The sequence below is a fragment of the Hyperolius riggenbachi genome, chromosome 9 (assembly GCF_040937935.1).
Source record: "Hyperolius riggenbachi isolate aHypRig1 chromosome 9, aHypRig1.pri, whole genome shotgun sequence".
In the NCBI taxonomy this organism is placed as follows: domain Eukaryota; kingdom Metazoa; phylum Chordata; class Amphibia; order Anura; family Hyperoliidae; genus Hyperolius; species Hyperolius riggenbachi.
In genome coordinates, this window is record NC_090654.1 from 174,843,522 (window position 1) to 174,870,545 (window position 27,024).

At 45.2% G+C, this 27,024-nt stretch overlaps 1 protein-coding gene and 1 pseudogene across 2 annotated transcripts in view; both read left to right on the forward strand.

Moving 5' to 3' along the window:
- Nucleotides 1–5,176: 5,176 nt before the first annotated feature.
- Nucleotides 5,177–27,024, forward strand: part of APPL1 (adaptor protein, phosphotyrosine interacting with PH domain and leucine zipper 1) — a 99,310-nt gene continuing 77,462 nt past the window's right edge. Inside the window, exons 1-3 of one of the 2 annotated variants that reach the window (XM_068253706.1) lie at nucleotides 5,177–5,411; nucleotides 12,658–12,756; nucleotides 22,361–22,420. In XM_068253706.1, coding sequence (XP_068109807.1) covers nucleotides 5,358–5,411; nucleotides 12,658–12,756; nucleotides 22,361–22,420 — 213 coding nt within the window. In that variant the 5' untranslated portion in view covers nucleotides 5,177–5,357. The remainder of the gene's footprint in view (nucleotides 5,412–12,657; nucleotides 12,757–22,360; nucleotides 22,421–27,024) is intronic. The other variant, XM_068253705.1, reaches the window with a different exon arrangement.
- Nucleotides 18,211–18,322, forward strand: LOC137533717 (U2 spliceosomal RNA; annotated as a pseudogene).

Genomic DNA, 27,024 nt, shown 5'->3' on the forward strand with positions numbered 1-27,024 from the left:
TTCGCAAGAATTATTTAGTGTTGAAATCACTGATGCACAGCCATTGTTACAGCCAGATGAATTTTCACCAGCTCATATGTCTGAGTTACGCGGCAACACTATGGATGTAACGTGTAAGGAGGATGAAGGACCTACTGATGGTGCATGTTTGGATTTTTCTGAGGCAAGCGAAGCTGGGCAGGATGATTACGATGATGACGATGATAGGGATCCTCTGTATGTTCCCAATAGAGGAGATGAAGAGGGGGACAGTTCAGAGGGGGAGTCAGAGAGTAGTAGGAGGAGAGAAGTTGCTGAAAGAAGCTGGGGCAGCTCTTCGTCAGAAACAGCTGGTGGCAGTGTCCGGCACCATGTATCGCCACCTATGTACAGCCAGCCAACTTGCCCTTCAGCATCAGCTGCTGAGGTCCCCATAGTGCCCACATCCCAGGGTGGCTCAGCGGTGTGGAAATTTTTTAATGTGTGTGCCTCAGATCGGACCAAAGCCATCTGTTCGCTCTGCCAACAAAAATTGAGCCGTGGAAAGGCCAACACTCACGTAGGGACAAGTGCCTTACGAAGGCACCTGGAGAAAAGGCACAAACCGCAATGGGATGGCCACCTGAGCAAAAGCAGCAGCAGCACACAAAAGAAAAGTCACCCTCCTTCTCCTCTTCCTCCTTCAGGTGCATCATCTGCTTCTGCCGCTTTCTCCCTTCCACCTTCACAGGCACCCTCCTCCACTCCGCCTCTGCCCTTGAGCGCTTCCTGCTCCTCTGCCCACAGCAGCAGTCAGGTGTCCGTGAAGGAAATGTTTGAGCGGAAGAAGCCAATTTCGGCCAGTCACCCCCTTGCCCGGCGTCTGACAGCTGGCGTGGCGGAACTGTTAGCTCGCCAGCTGTTACCATACCGGCTGGTGGACTCTGAGGCCTTCCGTAAATTTGTGGCCATCGGAACACCGCAGTGGAAGATGCCAGGCCGCACTTATTTTTCGAGAAAGGCCATACCCCAACTGCACCGTGAAGTTGAGAGGCAAGTGGTGTCATCTCTTGCGAAGAGCGTTGGGTCAAGGGTCCACCTGACCACGGATGCCTGGTCTGCCAAGCACGGGCAGGGCCGCTACATTACGTACACAGCCCATTGGGTCAACCTGGTGATGAACGATGGCAAGCAGGGCGCAGCGGACCAAATTGTGACACCTCCACGGCTTGCAGGCAGGCCTCCTGCCACCTCCTCTCCTCCTGCTACATGCTCTTTGCTGTCCTCCTCCTCCTTGGCTGAGTGGCAGTTCTCCTCTCCAGCTACACAGCCCCAGCTCCGCAGGGCCTATGCTACATGCTAGGTACGATGGTGTCACGCCATCTTAGACATGTCTTGTCTCAAAGCGGAGAGTCACACTGGAGCAGCTCTCCTGGCTGCTCTTAAGAAACAGGTGGATGAGTGGCTGACCCCGCACCACCTGGAGATAGGCAACGTGGTGTGCGACAACGGCAGCAATCTGCTTGCCGCTTTGCATATGGGGAAGCTGACACACATACCCTGCATGGCACATGTCATGAATCTAGTTGTTCAAAGATTTGTGGCAAAGTACCCTGGCTTAGCGGATGTCCTGAAGCAGGCCAGGAAGTTCTGTGGGCATTTGAGGCGGTCTTACACAGCCATGGCACACTTTGCGGAAATTCAGCGGAAAAACAACATGCCGGTGAGACGCCTGATTTGCGATAGCCCGACTCGCTGGAATTCGACCCTGCTCATGTTCTCCCGCCTGCTAGAACAGAAGAAAGCCGTCACCCAGTACCTCTACAACTACAGTAGAATGAAACAGTCTGGGAAGATGGGGATGTTCTGGCCCGACAACTGGACACTGATGAAAAATGCATGCAGGCTCATGCGGCCGTTTGAGGAGGTGACCAACCTGGTGAGCCGCAGTGAGGGCACCATCAGCGACTTAATTCCCTACGCTTACTTCTTGGAGCGTGCTGTGCGTAGAGTGGCGGATGAAGCTGCGAATGAGCGTGACCAGGAACCGTTACGGCAGGAACAGGCATGGGACTAATTTTCATCAGACCCAGCTGTTTCCTCAACACCTGCGGCAGCACAGAGGGGGGAGGAGGAGGAAGAAGAGAAGTCGTGTGCAGAAGACGAGTCAGACTCAGAGGATGATGAGCAAGGTGTTTCTTTGGGGGAGGAGGAGGGGACGGCAGCATGAGAACAACCGCAGCAGGCGTCGCAGGGGGCTTGTGCTGCTCAACCTTCCCGTGGTATTGTTCGTGGCTGGGAGGAGGAGGTTGACTTACGTGACGTCACTGAGGAAGAGCAAGAGGAGTTGGAGGGTACTGGATCCGACTTTGTGCAGATGTCGTCTTTTATGCTGTCCTGCCTGTTGAGGGACCCCAGTATAAAAAACCTCAAGGGGAATGAGCTGTACTGGGTGGCCACACTACTAGACCCTCGGTACAGGCACAAAGTGGCGGACCTGTTACCAACTCACCTGAAGGTGGAAAGGATGCAGCACATGCAGAACAAGCTGTCAACTATGCTTTACAATGCCTTTAAGGGTGATGTGACAGCACAACGCCAGCAAGGTACCACTGCCACTAATCCTCCTCCCGTGTCCACGCAGTCAAAGACAGGACGCTCCAGCGATCTCATGGTGATGTCGGACATGCGGACGTTCTTTAGTCAAACGCCTCGCCGTAGCCCTTCCGGATCCACCCTCCACCAACGCCTGGAACGGCAGGTAGCTGACTACCTGGCCTTAAGTGTGGATGTAAACACTGCTGTGAACAGCGATGAGGAACCCTTGAACTACTGGGTGCGCAGGCTTGATCTGTGGCCAGAGCTGTCCCAATTTGCGATCCAACTTCTCTCCTGCCCTGCCGCAAGCGTCCTGTCAGAAAGGACCTTCAGCGCAGCTGGAGGCATTGTCACTGAGAAGAGAAGTCGCCTAAGTCACAAAAGTGTTAAGTACCTCACCTTTATCAAAATGAACGAGGCATGGATCCCGGAGGGCTGCTGCCCGCCCCAAGACTAAGTCAGTCCCCGCACACACAGCATCTCTGCCTGCACGCCGTGTGACTGGCTGCCTGGCCTGCCCCAAGAAGACTAAGTTGCTCCCAGTCCCTCCACACAGCATGTCTGCCTGCAGGCCGCTTGACTACCTTCTCCGCCACCACCAACAGGGTCCGGGACTCCAGGCGGATTGCTGAATTTTTTAGGCCGCTGCTACCAGCGGCCGCTGTAATAATTTTTCTGGTGCGTGTACATGACTGCCTAATTTTTCTGGCTGCACTGCGGGCAGCTGCAACAACAAAAGAAAAGGCATGTACATGCGCCCATTCCCCTTCGAGTTGAAAATGCAGGGCAACTGTGCTTACAGCATAGGAGGTGGTGAGGAGGTGAGCCGATGACAGCCGGGTGGTCACCAAATCTAGCCGAGTGGAGCACCCGGCTAAAAGAGCCTGGGGAGAACACTGAAGTTCCTCATATCGGACGATTGCCACATCACCATCAGCAGCAATTTGCAGGGAAGTGTTTTTGCTGGTACCTCTTTGGCTGTTAATGGCTCTTTCTGTACCACCACACTGAAAAGCAGAGTACAGCATCTGTCTCAGCTTGGTATAGAAATGCTGCATTTTCACTTCCCTCTATGACTGTAATAGGATCTCTGCCATTTGGGTGCATGCCGCACCTGGTAAATATGGCGCCACCATGCAATTAGCAAGTATAGTGGTGCAGGGGGGTTATTTGTGCATAGGAGAGCACCCAAACTCCGGATGAGACAACCCGATAATAAAATATTGGTAACATTACCTGTTCTGACATCATTCATCCAGGCAGGTGATCCCTTTGGCCCCCTTAAGCCATGCTGAGTTTTTTCTTTTAAATTCTGCCCCAGCTCTGCAGCCACTGCTTGACTGGTTTCTATGTTTCTGAAGAGCTTCAGCAGTATTCAGAAACCTGGTTGTGACTGCAGTGCAACCTGTGACCTGAAGATGTCAGATCAGGTAAGCATTTACCCCCATCATCAGGATACCCCAGGTGAAAATAAAAATAGTTATTTTACTTACCTGAGGCTTCAGCCCCAGACTTGTATGTCCCTCGCCATCCTCCCAGTTCTCCTCCTTGCTCAGCTGTTTGTCCTGCTCCTGCAGCAGACTAGCACAGTACTGTGCATTGCATTGGCCCAGGGGTGCACACAGAGCCGGGACAAGGTCCTCCAGCACCCAAGGCTGAGACACCAAAGTGCGCCCCTCCACCCCTCCCACCCCAGCTGTCACTCACTGATTGCTGTTAGACTAAGAGGGCCACAGGGCCCACAACCTCCCCAACACCTTAATATCTAGTTATCTGGCTTGCAGTCACTGCCATGTATCCCCTTTTCTTATTTCTTCCTGTTTCATACACAATTAGGAATGACAGCTGAATGAATTGTGCGCCCCTCCTACACTGCGCCCTGAGGCTGGAGCCTCTCCAGCCTATACTTTGGCCCGGCCCTGGGCGCACATCCTTGATCGCACTTCTGTGACAAGGAGCATTTCGCATAATGCGAGGCTTGACATAGTGCACATGCAGAGCGTGATCATCGATGTGTGCCGACGGGCTAATGAATGCGCAATACTGCGCGATTCAGCTGCAGAAGCAAGAGGAACAGCTGAACCAGGAGATAGACAATGAGGGACATACTAGCCCACAACAGCAGGAAGAAGCCCAAGGTAAGTAAAAGAACAATTTTTGATTTTTACCTCTGGTATCCTTTAAGACAGAGCCTATCATGACAGACTGAGGCTCTGTCATTTTTACCTGTTCCCTTCCCGTGTTGCAGCTGTTTTTAGAAAGTTTAGTACAGAGTGCTGGGGGGGGGCAATAACCACCTCCACTGGCGGTCTACGGCTGCTACTGAACGAGGATAACGCTCAGAAGCGAAATAGTGAGAACTGAAGCTGTGCTCATTATTCCAGTACAGCATAAATAAGCTGCCCATGCGTGTGCACCTCCTGCCCACTGCCCAGCCTGCCAGACATTTGGTCGCAAGGAAAATAGTGCTTCAGTTCCAATTCATCAGACTGTTGTGGGCGGAGTTCGCCGCGGCTCTGTCACTTGTTGTCATTCATGGGAATGCATTGCCTTCCTCTCTCAGCTCTGGTATCCTCCTGACATCGTGACAACTTCCTTATGTTCCCGCCCCTTAGTTACGGCTACTGATTGACGTATCCCGCAATCAATCGGCTGCCCGGGTTTCTGAACAACTGCGCTATCCATCCAATCGATTTCCGTATGAGGCTGGACATCCGCTGTGTGTGCTACTGGCTGGGTGCAGATCAGCTGCTGAGACTGTCGCTCCTGTTCTGGGCTTAGCTCTCTCGGTTGCCCCCACCATGCTCGGTATTGACAAGCTACCGATCGAGGAGACGTTGGAGGATAGTCCCCAGGTCAGAGGCGTTCCCGTGGCTCTGGCTGCAGTACTGGGGCTCTGTGTACCTGTGCATTGGGATGTATTGATTGTGATGACGTAATGTTGTGTAGTATTGATATAAGGAGTACCTTGTGCTATGTATTTATCATTGCCTTTAATTAACTTTCCTCTGCTGCAGAATCCTGACTTCTGCATGCAAAGTATATGGTATTAAATGCTAAATACACCGTGATCTGATTGTATTTATTATAATTGTATATTATCAAATTAATATGTGTTTATACAGCGCCTTTATTTTTTTTGCTGCACATTACAGAATACAGTATAATCCTTTTATAGTAAGCTCCATAGGACAGGGCACAATAGTTTTCTATATCAGAAGATTATTATATCAGAAATTGTACTCAAGCACATAAAGTATACTATAGTACTGTAGAACCTTTTAGTAGGAGGGCTCTTCGGTCTCTTTTATACCCCTATACATTCCTAGTGGTTTGGGTCACCCCGAGTTGCTTGGTTACTCTGTTAAAGAGAACCTGAGACCGACGGGAAGAAAAGTTTTATACATACTTGGTGCTAACTACAGCCCCTTCCATGCTTACCGCTCCCTCCACCTTCTGGATCTTCTGTAATTATGCGCGGAAAGTCCTCAGGTTCGTGGCGCACTGTGCATGCATGGCTCGGCCGCACCTGCAGTCTCAGAACACTCCCGGCCACGGGAGTGAGATAGGGCAGCACGTGTGGCCAAACTGCACATGCGCCGAGGGCCCTGACTGGAGGACTTTTTGGGGACAGTTTAAGAAGATCCAGGAGTTGGAGGACGGTGGCGAGGAAGCAATTAGCCTGGAAGGGGCTGGAGGAAGCCCCAGGTATGAATACATTTTTCCACAATTCCCATTTCAGGTACGCTTTAAATAACTGTACAGTATAACATACTGCAAATAAGCTCAATCAGTGCAGCTGCAGATACTGCATAGCAACCATGCACAGATGATAGACAGTTCCCTCAATTCAGCAAACGAGCACCGATACCATCTAAGCTAGATCAATATGCAGGGATTTGTATGTAAGAATCATGCAACAGCTTACACAGGAAGCATAGTTCTAACCAGCTAGTGCAGGTTCTGGTAGTGTGCTACTGATAGGCGATTCCTTCATAATCAGACAGCAGCTTACACAGGAAGCATAGGTCTCACTAGTTGAAGTAGCTTGTGGTGTTTAGCCAGTGCCCAGAGCAGTATGCAAATAGCGAGCAGGCTTCAAGTGGCTGACAGCTCTATCATGGCTCATGGGTCTCTGATTGACATATGACACATGCGCCTACCAAGTTTCCACTATCGCCGGATACAGAGTACCACAGAGGCTAAAAACAGGTTCACTATAAAGGAAGTTCTATCTGTGTTTACTGTACCAGGCATTAGCCCCATATACAGTGGGATGAGAAAGTTTGGGCAACCTTGTCAATCAACATGATTTTCCTGTATAAATCATTGGCTGTTAAGATAAAACATGTCAGTTAAATATATCATATAGGAGACACACAGTGATAATTGAGAAGTGAAATGAAGTTTATTGGATTTACAGAAAGTGCGCAATAATTGTTTAAACAAAATTAGGCAGGTGCATACATTTGGGCACCACAAAAAAGAAATTAAATCAGTATTTAGTAGATCCTCCTTTTGCAGAAAATACAGTCTCTAAACGCTTCCTGTAGGTTCCAAAGAGAGTCTGGATTCTGGTTGAAGGTATTTTGGACCATTCCTCTTTACAAAACATCTCTAGTTAATTTAGGTTTGATGGCTTCCGAGCATGGACAGCTCTCTTTAACTCACACCACAGATTTTAAATTATATTCAGGTCTGGGGACTGAGATGGCCATTCCAGAACGTTGTACTTATTCCTCTGCATGAATGCCTTAGTGGATTTTAAACAGTGTTTAGGGTCATTGTCTTGTTGAAAGATCCAGCCCTGGCACAGCTTCAGCTTTGTCACGGATTCCTGGACATAGGTCTCCAGAATCTGCTGATACTGAGTGGAATTCATGCATCCCTCAACTTAGACAAGAATTCCAGTCCCTGCACTGGCCACACAGCCCCACAGCATGATGGAAATATTTTATTGTATGTAGCAGGTGTTTTTCTTGGAATGCTGTGTTCTTTTTCCTCCATGCATAACGCCCCTTGTTATGCCCAAATAACTCAATTTTAGTTTCATCAGTCCACAGCACCTTTATTCTAAAACGAAGCAGGCTTGTGCTTTAGCATACCTCAAGCGGCTCTGTTTGTGCTGTGGGTGGAGAAAAGGTTTCCTCTGCATCACTCTCACATACAGCATCTAAAGTGTGCAGACTAGTTGAACGATGCACAGTGACTCCATCTGCAGCAAGATGATGTTGTAGGTCTTTGGTGCTGGTCTGTGGGTTGACTCTGACTGTTCTCACCATTTGTGGCTTCTGTTTATCTGAGATTTTTGTTGATCTTCCACTTCGAGCCTTAACTTGAACTGAGCATGTCGTCTTTCATTTCCTCAATATGTATCAGCTGAAATCCCTGAGACAGCTTTCTGTATCCTTCCCCTAAACCATGATGGTGAACAATCTTTGTCTTCAGATCATTTGAGTTGTTTTGAGACCCCCATGTTACTACTCTTCAGAGAAAATTAAAAGAGGAGAGAAACTTACAATGACCCCCTTAAATACTCTTTCTCATAATTGGATTCACCTGTCTATGTAGGTCAGGGGTCACTGAGCTTACCAAGCCAACTTGAGTTCCAATAATTAGTTCTTAAGGTTTTGGAATCAATAAAATGAAAACAGTGCCCAAATTTATGCACCTGCCTGAATTTTATTTAAACAATTATTGCGCACTTTCTGTAAATCCAATAAAACTTAATTTCACTTCTCAAATGATCACTGTGTGTGTCTTCTTTATGATATATTTAAGACATTTTTTTTTTTTAACATAACAACCAACGTTTTATACAGGAAAATCATGACAATTAAAAAGGTTGCGCAAACTTTCGCATCTGACCTGTACTTTTTAATGATGCTTGCCGAGACCTGGACATTTAGTTTACTATATCCGAGTTTACTATAATGAGATATACTGTACACAAAATACTTCATGACTCAATCTGTTCTTCAAAAGTAGTAGTTTAGAGCCAATTTGAGAGGAGGCCAAATAACCTACCAGTATGTTTCTGCATTGTTGGAGAAAGACAAAGTTCTCCTGGGAAACCCACGTAAAGGATACCCGAGGTGATATGTGACATGATGAGATAGACGTGTCTGCACAGTGCCTAGCACACAAATAATTATGCTGTGTTTCATTTTTTTTTCTTTCTCTGCCTGAAAGAGTTAAACATCAGCTATGTAAGTGGCAATTTCTGTCAGAGTCAGGACTGGGTCAGACTACTACAGTGTGACCCTCACTGATAAGAAATTACAGCTATAAAACATTTTCCTAGGAGAAAATGGCTTCTGAGAGCAGGAAAAAGAGTCAATATTCATATATTTTATCTCTGACATACTTCACTGAATGTCATTAAGCAAAACAATAAAACAGTAAAAACTTAAAAAGTAGATTTAAATATAAAATAAAACTGGAATATCTTAAGTCATTTTTAGGAGAAGGGGGATAGATAAAACTGTTTATTTCTTTAGTTTATTTTCACCCCGGGTGTCCTTTAAAACATAGGAAGAAAAACAAAAGTTTGCTTTCTTAAAACAGAAAGAATTTGCGATAATTCAGGTTGGAGTGAGTTTGAGATGTCTCCCAGGGCATCACTGCTGAATATATGCAAATTAAACCATTGTACCCTTAGAAGCTAAACACACCTCCAGAACCGCTGGAATGCAATGATGTGTCATTTTGTTAATTTGTACAGAGCCATAATAATCCAACATGCATACAGACTGTTTCGGATTGTTTGATCCTCATCAGTGCATGGTATGGAGTAATTTGGCTCTATGCAGTAGGGCTTGTAACACCGAGAGGCACAGACTAACCAGCAAGCTCATGGTGACCCAGAACTCATTGGAGTGTGTAAGGGACTACAATGGTCCTAAAAGCCCCCTTACTAAGATGTTAAGAAAAACAAAAGTTTGCTTTCTTAAAACAGAAAGAATTTGCGATAATTCAGTTGGAGTGAGCTTGAGATGTCTCCCAGTGCAACACTGCTGAATATATGCAAATTAACCATTGTACCCTTAGAAGCTAAACACACCTCCAGAACATACAAACATAGGAAGAACATGCAAACTTCAAGCAGATAGTAGTATTGGGAGTCTAGAGCTGCAAGGTGATAGTGCTAAGCACACATGAACACCCTTGTGTTCCTAGATATGATGGGACATCGTAATGTAAACACGCATGTAAAATCAGCAATCGCTGCAGGGATACAGGTTGGAAAGCATGTCTCCCTTTAGATATACTGCTAAAGCCTGTTCCCTTGATCTCTCTCTCTCTCTCGTCTCTCTCTCTCTCTCCTCTCTCTCTCTCCTCTCTCTCTCTCTCTCTCTCTCTCTCTCTCCTTCTCTCTCTCTCTCTCTCTCCTCCTCTCTCTCTCTCTCTCTCTCTCTCTCTCTCTCTCTCTCTCTCTCTCTCTCTCTCTCTCTCTCTCTCTCTCTCTCTCTCTCTCTCTCTCTCTCTCTCTCTCTCTCTCTCTCTCTCTCTCTCTTCTCCCCCCCCCCTCTCTCCCTCTCCCCCCCCCTCTCTCCCTCTCCCTAAACCTAGTTCACATGGTTGTTAAAACACTTGGAAAAGTGCATACAACACTTGCACACATTTCAGTGCATTTTGTTGCATTTATTGTGTTCATTTAGCATTAGTTTGTAGATGTTTGGCCTCATTGTAACATGCTTGGCTACAATGGTTTCCCATTATTTCCCACTCTGTAATACAGTGTTTCTTTGGATGTCTTTTGTGTTTAGTTATACAGTGGCATGGATGATATGTTTCACATGACAGCATTTTGGGCCATATGCATGCAGCAGTTAAAGAGGAACTCCAGTTAAAATAATGTAATAATAAATGTGCTTCATTTTTACAATCATTATCAGCGTTCTCCCCAGAATTTTTTTCCAACCGGGTGGCATGAAATAGTAGCCGGGTGGCATGAAATAGTAGCCGGGTGGGTTGAGATGAAAATGCAGGGCAACTCTGCTTACAGCATAGGAGGTGAGCCGATGACAGCCGGGTGGTCACCAAATCCAGCCGGGTGGAGCACCCGGCTAAAAGAGCCTGGGGAGAACACTGATTATGTATAAATGATTTAGTCAGTGTTTGCCCATTGTAAAATATTTTAAATCCCTGATTTATATTCTGACATTTATCACATGGTGACATTTTTACTGCTGGCAAGTGATGTAGCTGCTGCTTGCTGTTTTGGTCAGTTGGAAGCAGCTGTAAACAGCTATTTCACACAATGCAAAGACACACACTTGCGCTCAACAGATTACAGTAGTGGCCCTTTAAACCATGCCACGGCGCTGCTCTCTTTAAACTGGATGGAGCCAGTTACTGGTAAAACAAGAGGGTGGGGGGAGAACAGAGAGCGCTCCAATGGTGCATTAACTTAGATGTGAAATTACACACACTTAAATGTTACACTTACAATTAAAATGGTGATGTTGCGCTTTGCTAAACAATCCTCCAGTGGGTAACCTCAGCCTAATCCAGCCTGGCCAGGGCGGGCGGTGCAGATGGTAATGCTAGAGGACGTCCGTCTGGAGGGAGAGCTGTGCGCCGTTGTTACTGTCCTACGTCACGTACAGTAACAATTTTAATTGTAAGTGTAACATTTAAGTGTGTGTAATTTCACATCTAAGTTATTGCACCATTGGAGCGCTCTCTGTTCTCCCCCCACCCTCTTATTTCACACAATGCAACTGGGTTCACAGACTGGAAACTGCCAAGAGTACTACTCAGAATTTCTTTGTGGGAGGGGTTTCACCACAATATCAGCCATACAGCGCCCCCTGATGGTTTGTTTGTGAAAAGGAAATGATTTCTCATGTAAAAGGGGGTATCAGCTACTGATTGGGGATAAAGTTCAATTCTTGGTCGGAGTTTCTCTTTAAGTTCTGGTTACCCATCCATCAACTAGGCCTGTTTTCAAAATGAGACTCTAACCATAATGTAATACTTGGGAGCCAAATCCCTCTGTCCCTCTTTCTTCCTTGTTTGTCCCTCTTTCAGGACTGATGTACAGATCTCTGTAAATATTTGTATTTTTCTACAGTAAAATGTGTTCCATTGACTCTAAACTTTATTCCCATCATTTAAATTGATATATTTCTCATTTTCAAATGGTAATGTGAAGGAAATGAACCAGAATTGAAAGGATGTGTGTGGAGTGAATTATATTTTTTTTTTATTTAATGAAATCTTTATGCTGCATTAATAGGGGTCTGCTAGGGGCGTGGCTGGGGATGTGACAGGGCGTGGCTCAAATGTCCCTCTTTCTTATCTCAAAAAGTGGTATGTAATCAGTATTACTGATTTTACAGGTTTCCCACATATGAAATAAGGTCTATTTCTGTTTCTCTTACACATCTACTGTACCCAGGAGAGAGCTAGTAGGTATCAGCTGAAAATTCAAAGGTAGTTTTTTCTCCACAGGAAGCATAAATACCATGGGCAGCATTGGAAACAAATTATCTGACAGCTGATTGGTTCTAGTCTACTTGAGGTGACCCATGGAGAAATCCACTAATGTGATTGGGTGGATAGCACCCTCTTGAATTTTTTAGGTTTTGGGTAGATTGTAGTAATGACTACAACCATACTATTTGCATGCTACACAATTTGGTCAAATACATCGCTTCAATGTTGCTGTTAATGGAGAACTGTTCCATATGAGGTTTCTTGCTGGGTCACTTTAAGTAGACTAGCACCAGCACCAGCTGATTATTTAATCCAGCTAATAGGGATCAATTGCAGTCACCCACAGGGGTCAGGATGTGTTGCTAGCGTAAGTAATGCCAGCATAACTAGCGTAACACGCAGCACAACTTGTTTTGCCCTAGCAGCTGTCAAGTTACTTAGGTAATGTGTGTTATGCTAAATAGGCAACTTGCTTCACTCTGTCAGCGATGGTAACAGTAAAATATCTGCTGTGTGCTCACAGAAGTCTTACCACAGTTTAGTGCATCAGGGCCATTGAGGCTGAAGTGGTGTTTTTGAGCTGACTGCAGTTATAACTATTTATAGAAAATAATGCCACTTTCTTTATCAAACTTATTTTCTTGTTCCTTTCTTTAGACACGGTCTCTTCTGGGAGTCTTTGAGGAAGATGCAGCCGCGATCTCCAGTTACTGTAATCAGCTGTATAGTGCAATGCGTAGGATCTATGATGCTCAGGTACTGAACCCAAGCTGTCCTGAAAAAGTTTACTATTATTATATTGTCAAATAAGTATAATTTTTGGAATATCTTCATATATGTTAAAAGAATTATCAGGCAAAAAAAAAAATGAGTCTCACTTACCTGGGGCTTCTACCAGCCCAATGCAGCCATCCTGTGCCCTCGTAGTCACTCACTGCTGCTCCAGTCCCCCGCCGCCAGCTAGTTTTGTTTTTGCCGACCTCAGGATGGCTGCATGGGGCTGGTAGAAGCCCCAGGTAAGTGAAACTTTTTGTTTTTTGCCTGATAATTTCTTTAAGTTCCACTTTCTGCACCCTATTGCCAATTTACCTGTGAGGGTATGGGCAAGTGCCTTCCAGGACCTTCCACCAAATGTGTGGAGTAGATACCCTCACCTCTTATGGAGGTGAAGATAAGCTCTTTATCCTTGACATGGACATGTAGGCTTTACGGGAAAGAGGTAGGACTTCTGGCCCTTTCCTGGAAAGCTCCCTCTACAGCTATGGCATTTTTATTTTCTTTCAGTTAAAAAAAAAATGTTTAGCAAAATAAAACATGGTGCAAAAAGGACCGTTTTGAGGGGGCAGGAGGAGCAGCATATGTGTTTCCTGTCTTGTTCATCCTTACAAGTGGAGAAACAGTGAGCAGCTGATCGACTCTGTCCAGTCAGTATGACCTGATGCTCATGCTTTTGTTGACATACAAAGAAAAGCCAGATCAGGCTGCTGGCTGTGCTCTTTGAATGGACTGCGTTTAGCTGGACAGAATTACAGCTTATTTGCTGGGTAAAAAGATTCTTATTAATTCATCCATGTAACCAGCAGTTTCAACCAACCAGCACAAATCCCCAGCAGTACTCACTGTGGTAAAGGCCAACCTCCTGACCTGTTTGTGAGCTCTGCTGTGTCTAAAGACTCCACAGCTCCCCTACAGTTAATATACTTTCAATTGCTGTATTTAACATTTAATGCAGAGTTCGTGGTATGTGTATAGCGTGAGGTATAGTACTGTGTTAGCTAGACCTATTTTTAACATTGAGTCTCAAGCAACCAGAAAGCACACTTAGCCAGCATTAGCTGATCCCCGTCTGTGTCAGATAACTGTGACTCTACTGTATTTAGTTGATTGGTAGGCATTTAGCTTTAAAGGATTTCGGGGGGGGGGGGGGGGGGGGATAGGCTGGGGAGTTGAAAATAAAAACAGACACTTACCTGGATCTTCTATCAGCCCCCTGTAGCAGTAATGTCCCACACTGTCCTCCTCCGATCCGCCGTTCCCCGCCACCGACACCGGGCAATTATTCGTCCAACAAGACGAATAATGCGCGCTCCCGCTCGCGTCATTGGAAGCTTATTGCACAGGCGCAGTATGAAATTTACTTGTACTGCGCCTGCGCAGTAAGCCTCCACTGAAGCGTGCGGGAGCGAACAGGCATGTGGCCATGGCTGCGCAGCCGCAGTTGGATGGCATGCCTCGCTAGACCAGGGCCGGAGGCGGAGAATGATGGATTGGAGGAGGACGGTGTGGGACATTACTGCTACAGGGGCTGATAGAAGCCCCAGGTAAGTGTATGATAAGTGTATGGCAATAAGAAAAATAGATGCAATGAAATGGTGCAATAGTATCCAGGAAATAATTTGGTTTTCTTCTGAAGCCTAGCTCCCCATTACAGTAACCTTTGGTAATGTTTCTTATTATAGTTCCCCCAATTATTGTGCGCCCCTTTAATAGGGCTCTTTATTATACTGCCTCTGCCTCACATACTGTTTAATATTACTGCGCTCCTTATTATATTGATCCCCTATTTAGCTTTTCTTGTTATAGAGGAGCCAGAAAGGTACTTTTTCACCCCACCAACTGAGGCCAGTCTCACCGCGGAGAGAAATGCCAGGGAACCCCTCAAGGGACCATGGGGTTCTAGGTAACCCTGGTTGAGAAAGCCTGATCTAAACGCTTGTCTCAGCAGAGTGTACATGTTTGCTCCGGAATAGGGCAGAACATAAAGGCAGTGGCTTATCTTTTAGGAAGCAGTTTCTTTTGAAAAAAAAATATGCAGGGAAGGAACTAATGTCATGGAAGCAACCACCAGTATGGTAAACACTGTGAACATGGAAAAGAAGTTGTAGTAACAGATTAGTAGCTCTGTGGTGTGGCCTTGTTTTTTGCTTCTTTTTTGTTTGCATTCCTCTTATCACAATGAAATGAACTATATCTTGGTTTTTTTCGCCACCAATTAGGCTTACTTTAGGTGGGACATTATGCCAAGAATTATTTTATTCTAAATGTGTATTAATGGGAAAATAGGAAAACATTTGGGAAAAAATTATTATTTTTCAGTTTTCGGCCATTATAGTTTTTAAATAATGCATGCTACTGTAATTAAAACTCATGAAATGTATTTGCCCATTTGTCCCAGGTATAAAACCGTTTAAATTATGTCCCTATCATAATGTTTGGCGCCAATATTTTATCTGGAAATAAAGGTGCATTTTTTTCAGTTTTGCATCCATCCCTAATTACAAGCCCATAGTTAATAAAGTAACAGTGTTGTACCCTCCTGACATAAATATTTAAAAAGTTCAGTCCCTAAGGTAACTATTTATGTATTTTTTTTTTAATTGTACATTTTTTTTAATTTTTTTAAACTACAAAAAAAAAAAAAAAATGGGGAGTGTGGGAGGTAATGAGTTAATTTTTTGTGTATAAGTAATGTATTTGTATGTAAAAAATGCTTTAGGGTGTAGTTTTACTATTTGGTCACAAGATGGCAACAGTAACTTTTTGTTTAACCCTCCTGGCGGTTAAATTTTTCTGCCAAATAGGCAGAAATCCTTTTTTTTTTTTTATTTTATTTTTTTTTGTTTCATGTAAAGCTACCAGAGTGGTAGCTACATGAAACACCACTAGAGGGCGCATGTGTCCCTCTAGTGCGATCGTCGCCGGCATCAATAGCAAACGGGAACGCGTATATAACGCGTTCCCCTGTTTTGCTTCTCCTGTCGCCATGGCGACGATCGGAATGACGTCATGGACGTCAGCCGACGTCCTGACGTCAGACACCTCCGATCCAGCCCATAGCGCTGCCTGGAACTCATTGGTCCGGGCAGCGCAGGGCTCTGGCGGGGGGGGGCCTCTTCCGCCGCTGCGTGCGGGCGATCGCCGCAGAGCGGCGGCGATCAAGCTGTACGCACGGCTAGCAAAGTGCTAGCTGCGCGTAGCCGCGTACAGCACTTTAAATGGGGCAAATCGCCCCACCAGGGGCTGAGATATCTTCCTGCGCGGCATAGCCCGAGCTCAGCTCGGGCTTACCGCCAGGAAGGTTAATGTGACCTCCAACCGTAAGTACTAGGAGGCTGGGAACTGTTTTTTTTTTTTCACAATGATCGCGCTGCTTAGCGGAGAAGCAGCGGGTCATTGCGGGGCTTAGATCAACGAACGGGAATGGATTTTCCCGTTCATTGATCTCCGGGCGAGCGGCCGGCTGCGCTTGTACGAGCGGGAGTGCGCGCTAGAGCGAGCGGGAGCGCGGGCAGCGGCGGGAGAGCGGAAAGTACGGATTTCTCCGTCCCTGCGGGTGAAAGGATGGAAAAAGGGACGGAGAAATTCGTACGGGCGGGGGTAAAGTTGTTAAACCCAGCTTAAATAGTGTGAAGCATTTACAGTACTTACTAAAGAAATTATTAGCTTCATATGGTTATTACTCACCCGTACATAATTGTAGTATTGTGTTGTTACTCTAATAGACATTGCAATATCTTATAGAAGCCAACAATGCAACTGAGTCATGGGTGAGATGCAGCCATGAGACTACACTGAGATTAATAAGACAATGGTTATAAGGACATTTTTCCTGAAACATAGCCACAGTTCTTTCTTTTCACATGTAGAAAAGTAAAATGTTACTGTATCTGTCTAGAAACAAATGGGAAAAAGATATTGGCTTCAATTCACTAAGCTTTATCAAACATTTTATCGAACGTTTGATAATTTACCTCATGAGTAAAATCTAATTTTGAATTCACTAAGGTGTTATAGATTTATTGAACATTTTAACGATAAAACATTTGATAATTCTATAAAACCTTAGTGAATTCAAAATTAGATTTTACTCATGAGGTAAATTATCAAACGTTCGACGAAGTGTTCATAAAGTTTAGTGAATTGAGGCCATAAAGGGCAACTAAAGTGATATGATGAAATAAACATTGGTACGGCCCAAATCCTACATAGAACAAGCCTGTAGCCTGTATTCCGTCTTTTTTTTCTTCTTTTTTTTTTTCCCCTCTCTCTAGGGGCTAAGAAAGCAGTGCTGTAAATCACATTCCCATGGAGTCTGACTGTAGTGTAAACTCTCAGGCTACATTTCTAGTAGAAGGATGTAAAATGCCCTGTATACAGCATTTTCTGAGTGATTTCATAAGGGGAAGTAGGGCCCAAAATCACTTTCTGTGAAATCGCTCCAGAAATCCTTCTGCTTTTAAGTGGCAAAATAGCTCTAAAAATGCTAGCTTTGTTGACAGTGTTTAGGAGTAATCCAGGTGGAAATGGCTGTCAGTGCACTGGTCCTATTATTATTCCAACCAGCTGTTTCAATACTCCTGCAACCAAAGAGAGAAAAAGAACAACATTACATCAGATAGAAAAACAAAAATTTGCTTTCCTAAAACAGAAAGAATTTGCGATAATTCAGGTTGGAGTGAGCTTGAGATGTCTCCCAGAGCACCACTGCTGAATATATGCAAATTAACCTTGTACCCTTAGAAGCTAAACACACCTCCAGAACCGCTGGAATGCAATGATGTGTCAGCTTGTTAATTTGAACAGAGCCATAATAATCCAACATGCATACAGACTGTTTCGGATTGTTTGATCCTCATCAGTGCATGGCATGGATTAATTTGGCTGTATGGAGTAGGGCTTGTAACACCGAGAGGTACAGACTGACCAGCAAGCTCATGGTGACCCAGAACTCATTGGAGTGTGTAAGGGACTACAATGGTCCTAAAAGCCCCCTTACTAAGATATTAAGAAAAACAAAAGATTGCTTTCCTAAAACAGAAAGAATTTGCGATAATTCAGGTATGGCTCTGTACAAATTAACAAGCTGACACATCATTGCATTCCAACGGTTCTGGAGGTGTGTTTAGCTTCTAAGGGTACAATGGTTAATTTGCATATATTCAGAAGTGGTGCTCTGGGAGACATCTCCAGCTCACTCCAACCTGAATTATCGCAAATTCTTTCTGTTTTAGGAAAGCAAACTTTTGTTTTTCTTAACATCTTAGTAAGGGGGCTTTTAGGACCATTGTAGTCCCTTACACACTCCAATGAGTTCTGGGTCACCATGAGCTTGCTGGTTAGTCTGTACCTATCAGAAAGAAAACAGGGTACTCAAAATAAGATATGTCTTATATATCTCAACATACTTAGTGAGTAAAATATCAGCATTAGACATATTCTCGGCCTTTTGGCTAAGATCAAGTGTAGTATCTGTTCTTGAGGTTTTTGGGGGGACCTGGAGGGATGGCACTGTGGCAGGGTGTCCCTTCTTGTCGTAATTCCCCAGAGGCTGATTGAATGGATCTATACCATGGTCGAAGCTGAATGGCTGAGGGCTTTGCTTAGGCGTACTGCCCCTGGAAGTGGCGCTCCAGGTGCACCTGAAAAAACCTGGGATGTGGCAGATCCCAGGCGGAAGTAGGGTGCTTTGGTCTGTACTACCCATATGCATAGCCAACTAACGCAGCTCCCCGGCCTTTTGGCTAGGGAGAGTGCGGAATTTGTATCACTCCGGCCGCAAGGTCGGGGCCAGCTTGCTGGCACCGGGGACTTGTCCCCTGGGACTTCGGTTCCCACCCGGCTCCCTCTCGGGGAGCCACCCGGACCATGTGGACACGGTTGCCACATGGCCAGGCCCTTTGGGTAACCACTGGGCAATGTCGGGGTCCTCCAATCCTTCGGGTGTCGGAGGACTCCAGGATCCTCCAACCCTTCGGGTGTTGGAGGATGCCACCCCCTGAGCCGAAGGCAAAGGGAGAAGGTTCCCTTCGGGGAACAACCGGAAGGGCCCTGCTGTATTGTGGGGCCCGTGGCTACTCATGCACATTTTGTGGGGGTGCTTTAGGGCACTCACGCTTTTTCTGTGCATGTTTTGTGGGGGTGCTTTAGGGCACTCACGCTTTTTCCGTGCATGGGGCTAATAGCCTTGCTTACCCGGGACTCCTGTTGCATGCAACAGGAGCCAAGAAAGCTTAAAAAAAAAAAAAAAAAAATCAGCATTAGACATATAGAGGTCACTGACTGTAGGATCCCCACTAGGTCTACTTCATAAAGATTAAGAGAAAAATACAAGACAAACTTACAAGATAAGACATTCTATAGATTGTCGACGCACTCAGTGAAATACCATAGAGCAGCCATTTTCAACCGGGGTTCCGTGAGAACCCTTCAGGGGTTCCGTGGCATTTTCGCAACTTTTACAGGACAAAATAGTCTCGGGTCCCCCATTTTTGTGGGACAAGTCCCGGTCGGCGGATGAATCTAAGTCGCGGCGCATCAACCAATTGCGTACTTCAAACCTGTATGAAGCATGCGAGTGACAGCTACAGAGCGACGGCAGTGCAGCGAGAAGAGGGAAGACAGAGCGAGACAGCAAGGAGAGGAAGACGATTATGCAGAAGAATGGATGGTGAGTATTTTTCTTTCCTCACAGATCACGGGTGGGCAGAGGTATGAAAGACAGCATTATAAAGCCCACCAACACTCAGAGGGACAGTGGCTGCACTAGAAAACATACGCTGCATGGGGGGCACACGTTTAGCCCACCAACACTGAGGAGGCAGTGGCTGTACTGAGGGGCATATGCTGCATAGGTGGCACACATTTAGCCACCAAAATCTAATAAGGGGCATAGTGGCTGCACTGGGAGACATGTGCTGCACGGGGTGCACACTTTTAGCCCACTGACACCAATGAGGAGGGCAGTGGCTGCATTGGGGACGTGCTGCATGGAGGGCACACTTTTATGTCACTGGCACTAATGAGGGGGCAGTGGCTGCACTGGGAGACATGTGCTGCATTGGGGGAACACTTTAGCTAACAAACACAATTGATGGGGGGCAGTGGCTGCACTAAAGGACATATACTGCATGGGGGAGCTTACATTTAACCCACTGACACCAATAAGGGGGAAATAGACTGCATTGGGGAACATGGTGCTGCATGGGAGCAATTTCATATGTGGGTGTGATAGCAGTATTTCTTTTCTAGGACTGACTGCTGTATATTTTATATGTGTTGGTAACTGCTGCATTTGAAGTGTGGGTGGATTTCTTTATTTCAAATGTAGTGTAATTGCTTCATTTTAGTCATAGTGTTTCCGTTATGGCATTTGTAATGTGGGGTAGAAATTACTGATTCCATTTATGTGGTGTACTTGTTGCTGAATTTGTAATGTTACGGTAATAAGACATGTATAATAGTTAGAATAGAAAACACATAAAAAGAAGTAGGTTAATATTCTCCAAAATAAACATTTTTAGCAACGATTCCATTTGTAGGTATAGAATACAACCATTGTTAAGGTACTTCAACTTGTCAATCAAAGTGGTGCGATTTGTATTTGTAATTTTTATGCTGAGGTTCCCTGCGATACGAAAAACTTTGTAGGGGTTCCTCAACTCTAAAAAGGTTGAGAAAGGCTGCCATAGAGAATATTATGAAACAAGTTGCCATTCTTAGCTAGCTCAGGAAGAGTGCATAAAAAGGGGAAAAACGCCCATCAAAAGATCACAGGTTTCAAAGAGTGTAATACACATAGGACCAAGCGTAATGTTAGGAAAAACTCTACCCATTGATCAAAAAGGAACAGCTTAGTTCCCTTTAGAACCTGGTTCCCTTAAAGCAGTAGGATTTGCCATACTATGCCAAGGAAAAAAAACACATGTATAGGTAGATAAATACTTGATCTGCTTACATAACACATGTATTGTACTGTCCACGTTTTGATTTCAGTAAATTTTATATAGTAAATGAAGAGAATTCTGTTCCTGGTGGGGGCCATGTCTTTTGCCCACAGTTTAGTTTAAATCCTGATGTCATATCTGCTCTTTACTTTTTTTCCTTTTCTCCTCCAATCGCTGAGTCACCTCAGCCTTGCTTGTAAACACAAGTGAGCAGGGGATCAGGTTTCAGATAAGCAGCTGGCAGGGAAATAAAGGGAAGAGGAGGAATATATTATAGACAAAAAGAACCCCCAGCATGCAACTGTTTGGCACTGACTATTAAAGGGCCAGTGCTCCTTAAAGAGAACCTAAAGTAAAAAAAAAAAAGATGAACTCACCTGGGGCTTCCCTCAGCCCCCTGCAGACGATTGGTGCCCTTGCAGCCCCGCTCTGACGCTCCAGGACCCGCCAGCGACGACTTCCGGTTTCGCCGTCACCGGCCGACAGGCATGGGAACGCGAGTGACTGTTCGCGTTCCCAGCCTGTATATCGCCCCCTATGCTGCTATTGCGGCCAGGAGGTCGCAATAGCAACATAGGGGGCGATATAGAGGCTGGGAACGCGAACAATCACTCGCGTTCCCATGCCTGTCGGCCGGTGACGGCGAAACCGGAAGTGTTCGCCGGCGGGTCCTGGGACATCGGAGCGGAGCTGCGAGGGCACCGATCGTCTGCAGGGGGCTGAGGGAAGCCCCAGGTGAGTTCATCTCGTTTTTTTTTTTTCTTTACTTTAGGTTTTCTTTAAGTATGTGATTTGTTGTAACTTTTCTGTTGACAGCCTGCACATAGATATATGGTTTTCAAAGCCATAAATGCTGATAGTTTATTTCATCATATTTCTCGGATTCTGTTGAAATGACTTATTGACATTATTTTAACTTCATAATAAACTTGTATTTATTATTATATAGCTCGCTCCCCCAGCACTCTTATCAGGTCCTTTGCTGTAGTTTCTAATGTCGTTTCCTAATGTAGTTTCCTGACCACAGCTGTGTTTGCGGCCACTGTGTATGCGCGGACCTGTCCCCGTGCCTCTCTCAGATGCACTCCAGTAGCTTCCACAGTTCACAACAATTTAAAGGGAACCTAAACTGAGAAGGATATGGATTTTTCCTTTTTAAATAACACCAGTTGCCTAACTCTCCTGCTGATCTCTAATACTTTTAGCCACAGCCCCTCAACAAGCATGCAGATCAGGTGCTCTGACTGAAGTCAGACTGGATTAGCTGCATGCTTGTTTCAGGTGTTTACTTCAGCCACTACTACAGCCAAAGAGATCAGCAGGACTGACAAGCAACTGGTATTGTTTAATTGGAAACATCCACATCCCTCTCAGTTTACGTTCCCTTTAAACTGCTCCCGGCTACGGTAGTCAGGAATCTTCCAGAGGGGACAGCGGCACCCAGGAGAACATTGGAACTACAGGGAGTGATCTGATCTGCGGTCTGCTAGGGGCTGGAAGAAGCCACAGGTGAGTAAATCTCAAACTCTCCCCCCCCCCCCCCCCCCGCCCCCAAACCCCCCTCCTCTCCCTTATTTACGTTTACCTGTTTTTAACATATGTTCCCACTAGTTAACATTTGTCTTGTTTGTTACCAGAATGAATTGAGCGCAGCTACACATCTCACTTCCAAGCTGTTGAAGGAGTATGAAAAACAGGTACGTGGACAGACTTCTTCTGTATAATAATAACGGTTTGGCAGCACGGTGGCGTAGTGGATAACACTCTTGCGTTGCAGCACTGGGTTAGAATCACAGCCAGGGCACTATCTGCACAGAGTTTGTATGTTCACACAGTGTCTACGTGGGTTTCCTCCAGGCACATACAGATAAGTTAATTATATATATATATATATATATATATATATATATATATATATATATATATATATATAGCGCCAACATATTACACAGCAGTGTTCTCCCCAGGATTTTTTCCAGCCGGGTGGCATGAAAAAGTAGTCAGGTGGTGTGCGACGGGGAAGTGCAGGACAAGTGCAACTCTGCTTACAGCATAGGGGTAGGATGAGGAGACGAGCCGATGTACCTGCTAGGTACACACAATGCAATTTTCTGACAGATTTACTGTCGCATGGACTATTTCCAACATGTTTAATCTTATTTTCAATCGATTTTCCGTTTACTTCTATGGGAAATCGTGCTGAAATTTGATCAGAAATCAGATTGGACATGTTGGAAATAGTCCATCTGACAGTAAATCTGTCAGAAAATTGCATCGTGTGTACCTAGCATTAGGGAGAAAGTATTTCAGATTATGGTGCTCAGGTTCCTTTAAAGCAGACCAGCACTCAGAACTTCCTCTCTTCTCTAAAAGATAGGCAACATAATAAACTTTAATGGAAGACATTTCATTGTTACAGCTGATACAAATTCTACAATAAATCTGCACTGTCATAGCAGTCAGGTGACACAGGGGAGAAATAAAATTACAAATTGTGATTAGACAAGAGGGGTAATTAGACAGGCCAGACTCTATAAATACATGCAGGGTACATTTCACTGTTTTCCTTCTATACAAGAGTTCAGGTCCACTTTGTTCATGCAGAGTGATTGTTGAAGGGGGAGGGGGATCATTACTGACAGGATGCAAGCTGGGGAGCTGGGGGGTAGATACAGACACAGTAGGAGAGAAGATTGCTTTTTTTTTTTTTTTTACTGGGACGGAGCAGAAAAGAGCTAAGTGCAGAGGAGGCTGCCTCTGAAACACCGTCACTGTACATGCCCTGTAATGCTCGATTCTATCCCTGCTCCACCAGACCAGACAGCGTGAGGTGACAAGCAGAGGAGCGCTCCCCAGCTTCTGAAGTGTACAGCGTCAGCTTTCCCTATTGTGCGAGAGCTGGAGGCTGATTGCTAGCAGGCAATGGAGCGCTCCTGCCTGGGGTTTTTTGCAGCTGGGTGGGTGATTGACAACAGCTGGGCGGGGTCTGAAAACAGCCGGGCGGCCCGCCCACTTAATTGGCCCTGGGGAGAACACTGCACAGCGATGTACAGAGTATATTGTCTTGTCACTAACTGTCCCTCAGACAGGCTCACAATCTAGTGCCTACCATAGCCATATGTCAGCGCTGTATAAATACTAAATAATAATAAGATTCTGATTACCCACAATGTGTGTAACTAAAGCATCTTATATCGCACTATGCCCCAGGCAAGCCTAGTGACTACTTGGTGGGTTAGTACATATACTGCTTTTATGGTGCTATAAATAAGCTTCAAACTATCCCATTCATTCTTATGCACACTACTGCTGTGTGGTCAACAAGCCTTGTGGAATTTATTGTGACCCTATGGTCTAGTTGTGTAACTACTAATCAGGAATAGCTTGAGGGCCCTACATGCAGTCAGGGTTAATTAAAGGTCACTTTTTAGGTTATCCACATGCAGCTTACTCCTGTGCACAATCTGTGTATGTATGAATATACACAAGTATGCATACCTGAATATTTTTGTACTCGTCCATAAATACACGTGTGATGTGCATATGTGCCTTATATGTATACCCACAGAGCGGCACGAACATACACGTCCAGATATGTACAGACAAATTAATAAACTCCTACAGCACATTGCATGTGCACAAGCTTGTATGGGAGAGAATTAGCACAACTCAATCCATAACAAAAGTCGTGTGTTGGTGTGTCAATCCTCGATATGTATGTAGCTGGCATGCTGAAGGAATAAGGTTGCAGGCGGGGAGACACAACCACACATCTAACAACAGTCACAATTAGTCCCAGTCTTTCTTGGCAATAATGGTTAAGACTGGCACATTTGACCACATTATAAGTACTGGCACTTATGTGTACAGTATGTGTTATATATAACTGCCATCTTTGTACTGTGCTTCTCTGGTAGTTCCACTATGCCTCTTTTTGTTCGCTATAGACCCCCACAGTTGTCTATTAATGTGTAAATGCTTCACTAACATATTTGTGATCCGTTCTCAGGTCTGATCTTTGCTCGCTGCTTATATTTCCTATTCCTGTCCGTGCCCCTGTCCGTGAAGAGGTGCTTTCTCAGTAACAGGATGTATAGCAATAATATCAGTGATCAGACATAACCTACAATATAAGTAAAGTTGCTTTCATGGGGATGCATTGACATTAGAGCTGGCGTTTTTACGCATACATTGTGCAAATTGCTGAGGAAGAGGGGGGAGCAGTAATGCATTACTAACCCGGGAGCAACTTTGGTGCTATTTTTTACCTTTTTGATATTTGTCCACACAACATTTAAGGAGCATTAACAAATGAATTCCCTCTGGGCATAGAAAGGTTAGGGTAGTGAGCCAAGGATAAAGTGCATGTGTTAAAGTGAACCTTAAGTGTCCCAAAAAAAATGAGTTTTACTCACCTGGGGCTTACCTCAGCCCCCTGCAGCTGATCGGTGCCCACGACGAGTCGCTCTGATGCTCCGGGTCCCGCTGGCGGCCACTTCCGGTTTCGCCGTCAGGACCCGTCAGGCTGGGGAACGCGGCTGATACTACGCGTTCCCAGCCAAAATAGCACCCCTATGCGGCCATATGTCCGCATACGGGTGCCTATGCGGACATATGGCCGCATAGGGGTGCTATTTTGGCTGGGAACGCGTAGTATCAGCCGCGTTCCCCAGCCTGACGGGTCCTGACGGCGAAACCGGAAGTGGCCGCCAGCGGGACCCGGAGCATCAGAGCGACTCGTCGTGGGCACCGATCAGCTGCAGGGGGCTGAGGTAAGCCCCAGGTGAGTAAAACTCATTTTTTTTTGGACACTTAAGGTTCACTTTAAGCACGTTATGCACGGCCTATAGCATTTGGCAAGTTATTGATTAATCTTTAAGTGGAATAGTGATTGATTTCACACCTTTCACCACTTGATCTACAACAATTTGTAATACATCTTGGACAGGTTTTCTTTATCAATTGTCTTTCATTGTTCTCAATCCCTAGAGCAGGGCTTTTCAACCCTTTCCTCAAGTACCACCAACAGTACATGTTTTGCAGAAAACCACAAACATGCACAGGTGAGGTAATTAGTGTCTCAACAGAGCTGATTAACTACCTCTGTGGATTTCCACAAAACATGCACTGTTGGTGGTACTTGAGGACAGGGTTGAAAAGCCCTGCCCTAGAGAACCCATAGGACCTGTAGTGTTCTATACAGTAGCAATACAAAGTATGTGAACCCTTTGGAATTATATGGATTTCTGTACAAATTGGTTATAAAATATGATCTGATCTTCATCTAAGTCACAGAAATAAAAATCACAGTCTGCTGAAACTAATACCACACAAATACTTAAATGTTTCCATGTTTCTATTGAACACACCATGTAAACATTCACAGTGCAGGTGGAAAAAGTATGTGAACCCCTAGACTAATGACCTAAGTGGAGTAAGGTGCCATCTAGAGTCCAATTAATGAGATGAGATTGGAGGTGTTGGTTAAAGCTATCCTGCTCTTTAAAAAGCACACACCAGTTTTGGGTTTGATTTTTCCCAAGAAGCATTGCCTGATGTGACTGATGCCTCACACAAAAGAGCTCTCAGAAGACCTACAATTAAGAATTGTTGACTTGCATAAAGCTGGAAAGGGTTATAAAAGTATCTTCAAAAGCCTTGCAGTTCATCAGTCCACAGTAAGACCATTGACTGTTAATGGAGGACAGTTCAGCACTGCTGCTAGTCTCCCTAGGAGTGGCCGTCCTGTAAAGATGACTGCAAGAGCACAGCGCAGAATGCTCAATGAGGTGAAGAAGAATTAGTGTCAGCTAAAGACTTACAAAAGTCTCCTGCATATGCGAACATTCATGTTAGTGATTATGCGATACATAAAACACTAAACAAGAATGGAGTTCGTGTGAGGATACCACAGAGGAAGCCACTGCTGCCCCCCCCCCCCCACCACCAAAAAAAAAAACATTGCTGCAAGTTAAAAGTTTGCAAAACAGCACTTGGATGTTCCACAGCAGTACTGGCAAAATATTCTGTGGACAGATGAAGCCAAGGTTGAGTTGTTTGGAAGGAACACACAACACTGTGTGGAGAAAAAGTGGCACAGCACGCCAACATCAAAACCTTATCCCAACTGGGAAGTATGGTGGTGGGGGCATCAGTGTTTAGGGCTGCTTTGCTGCGTCAGGGCCTGGACTGATTGCTATCATCAAAGGAAAAAATAATTCCAATACATTTTGCAGGAGAACTTAAGGCTACCTATCCAGCAGCTGAAGCTCAGCAGAAGAATGTTGTTGCAACGGGACAA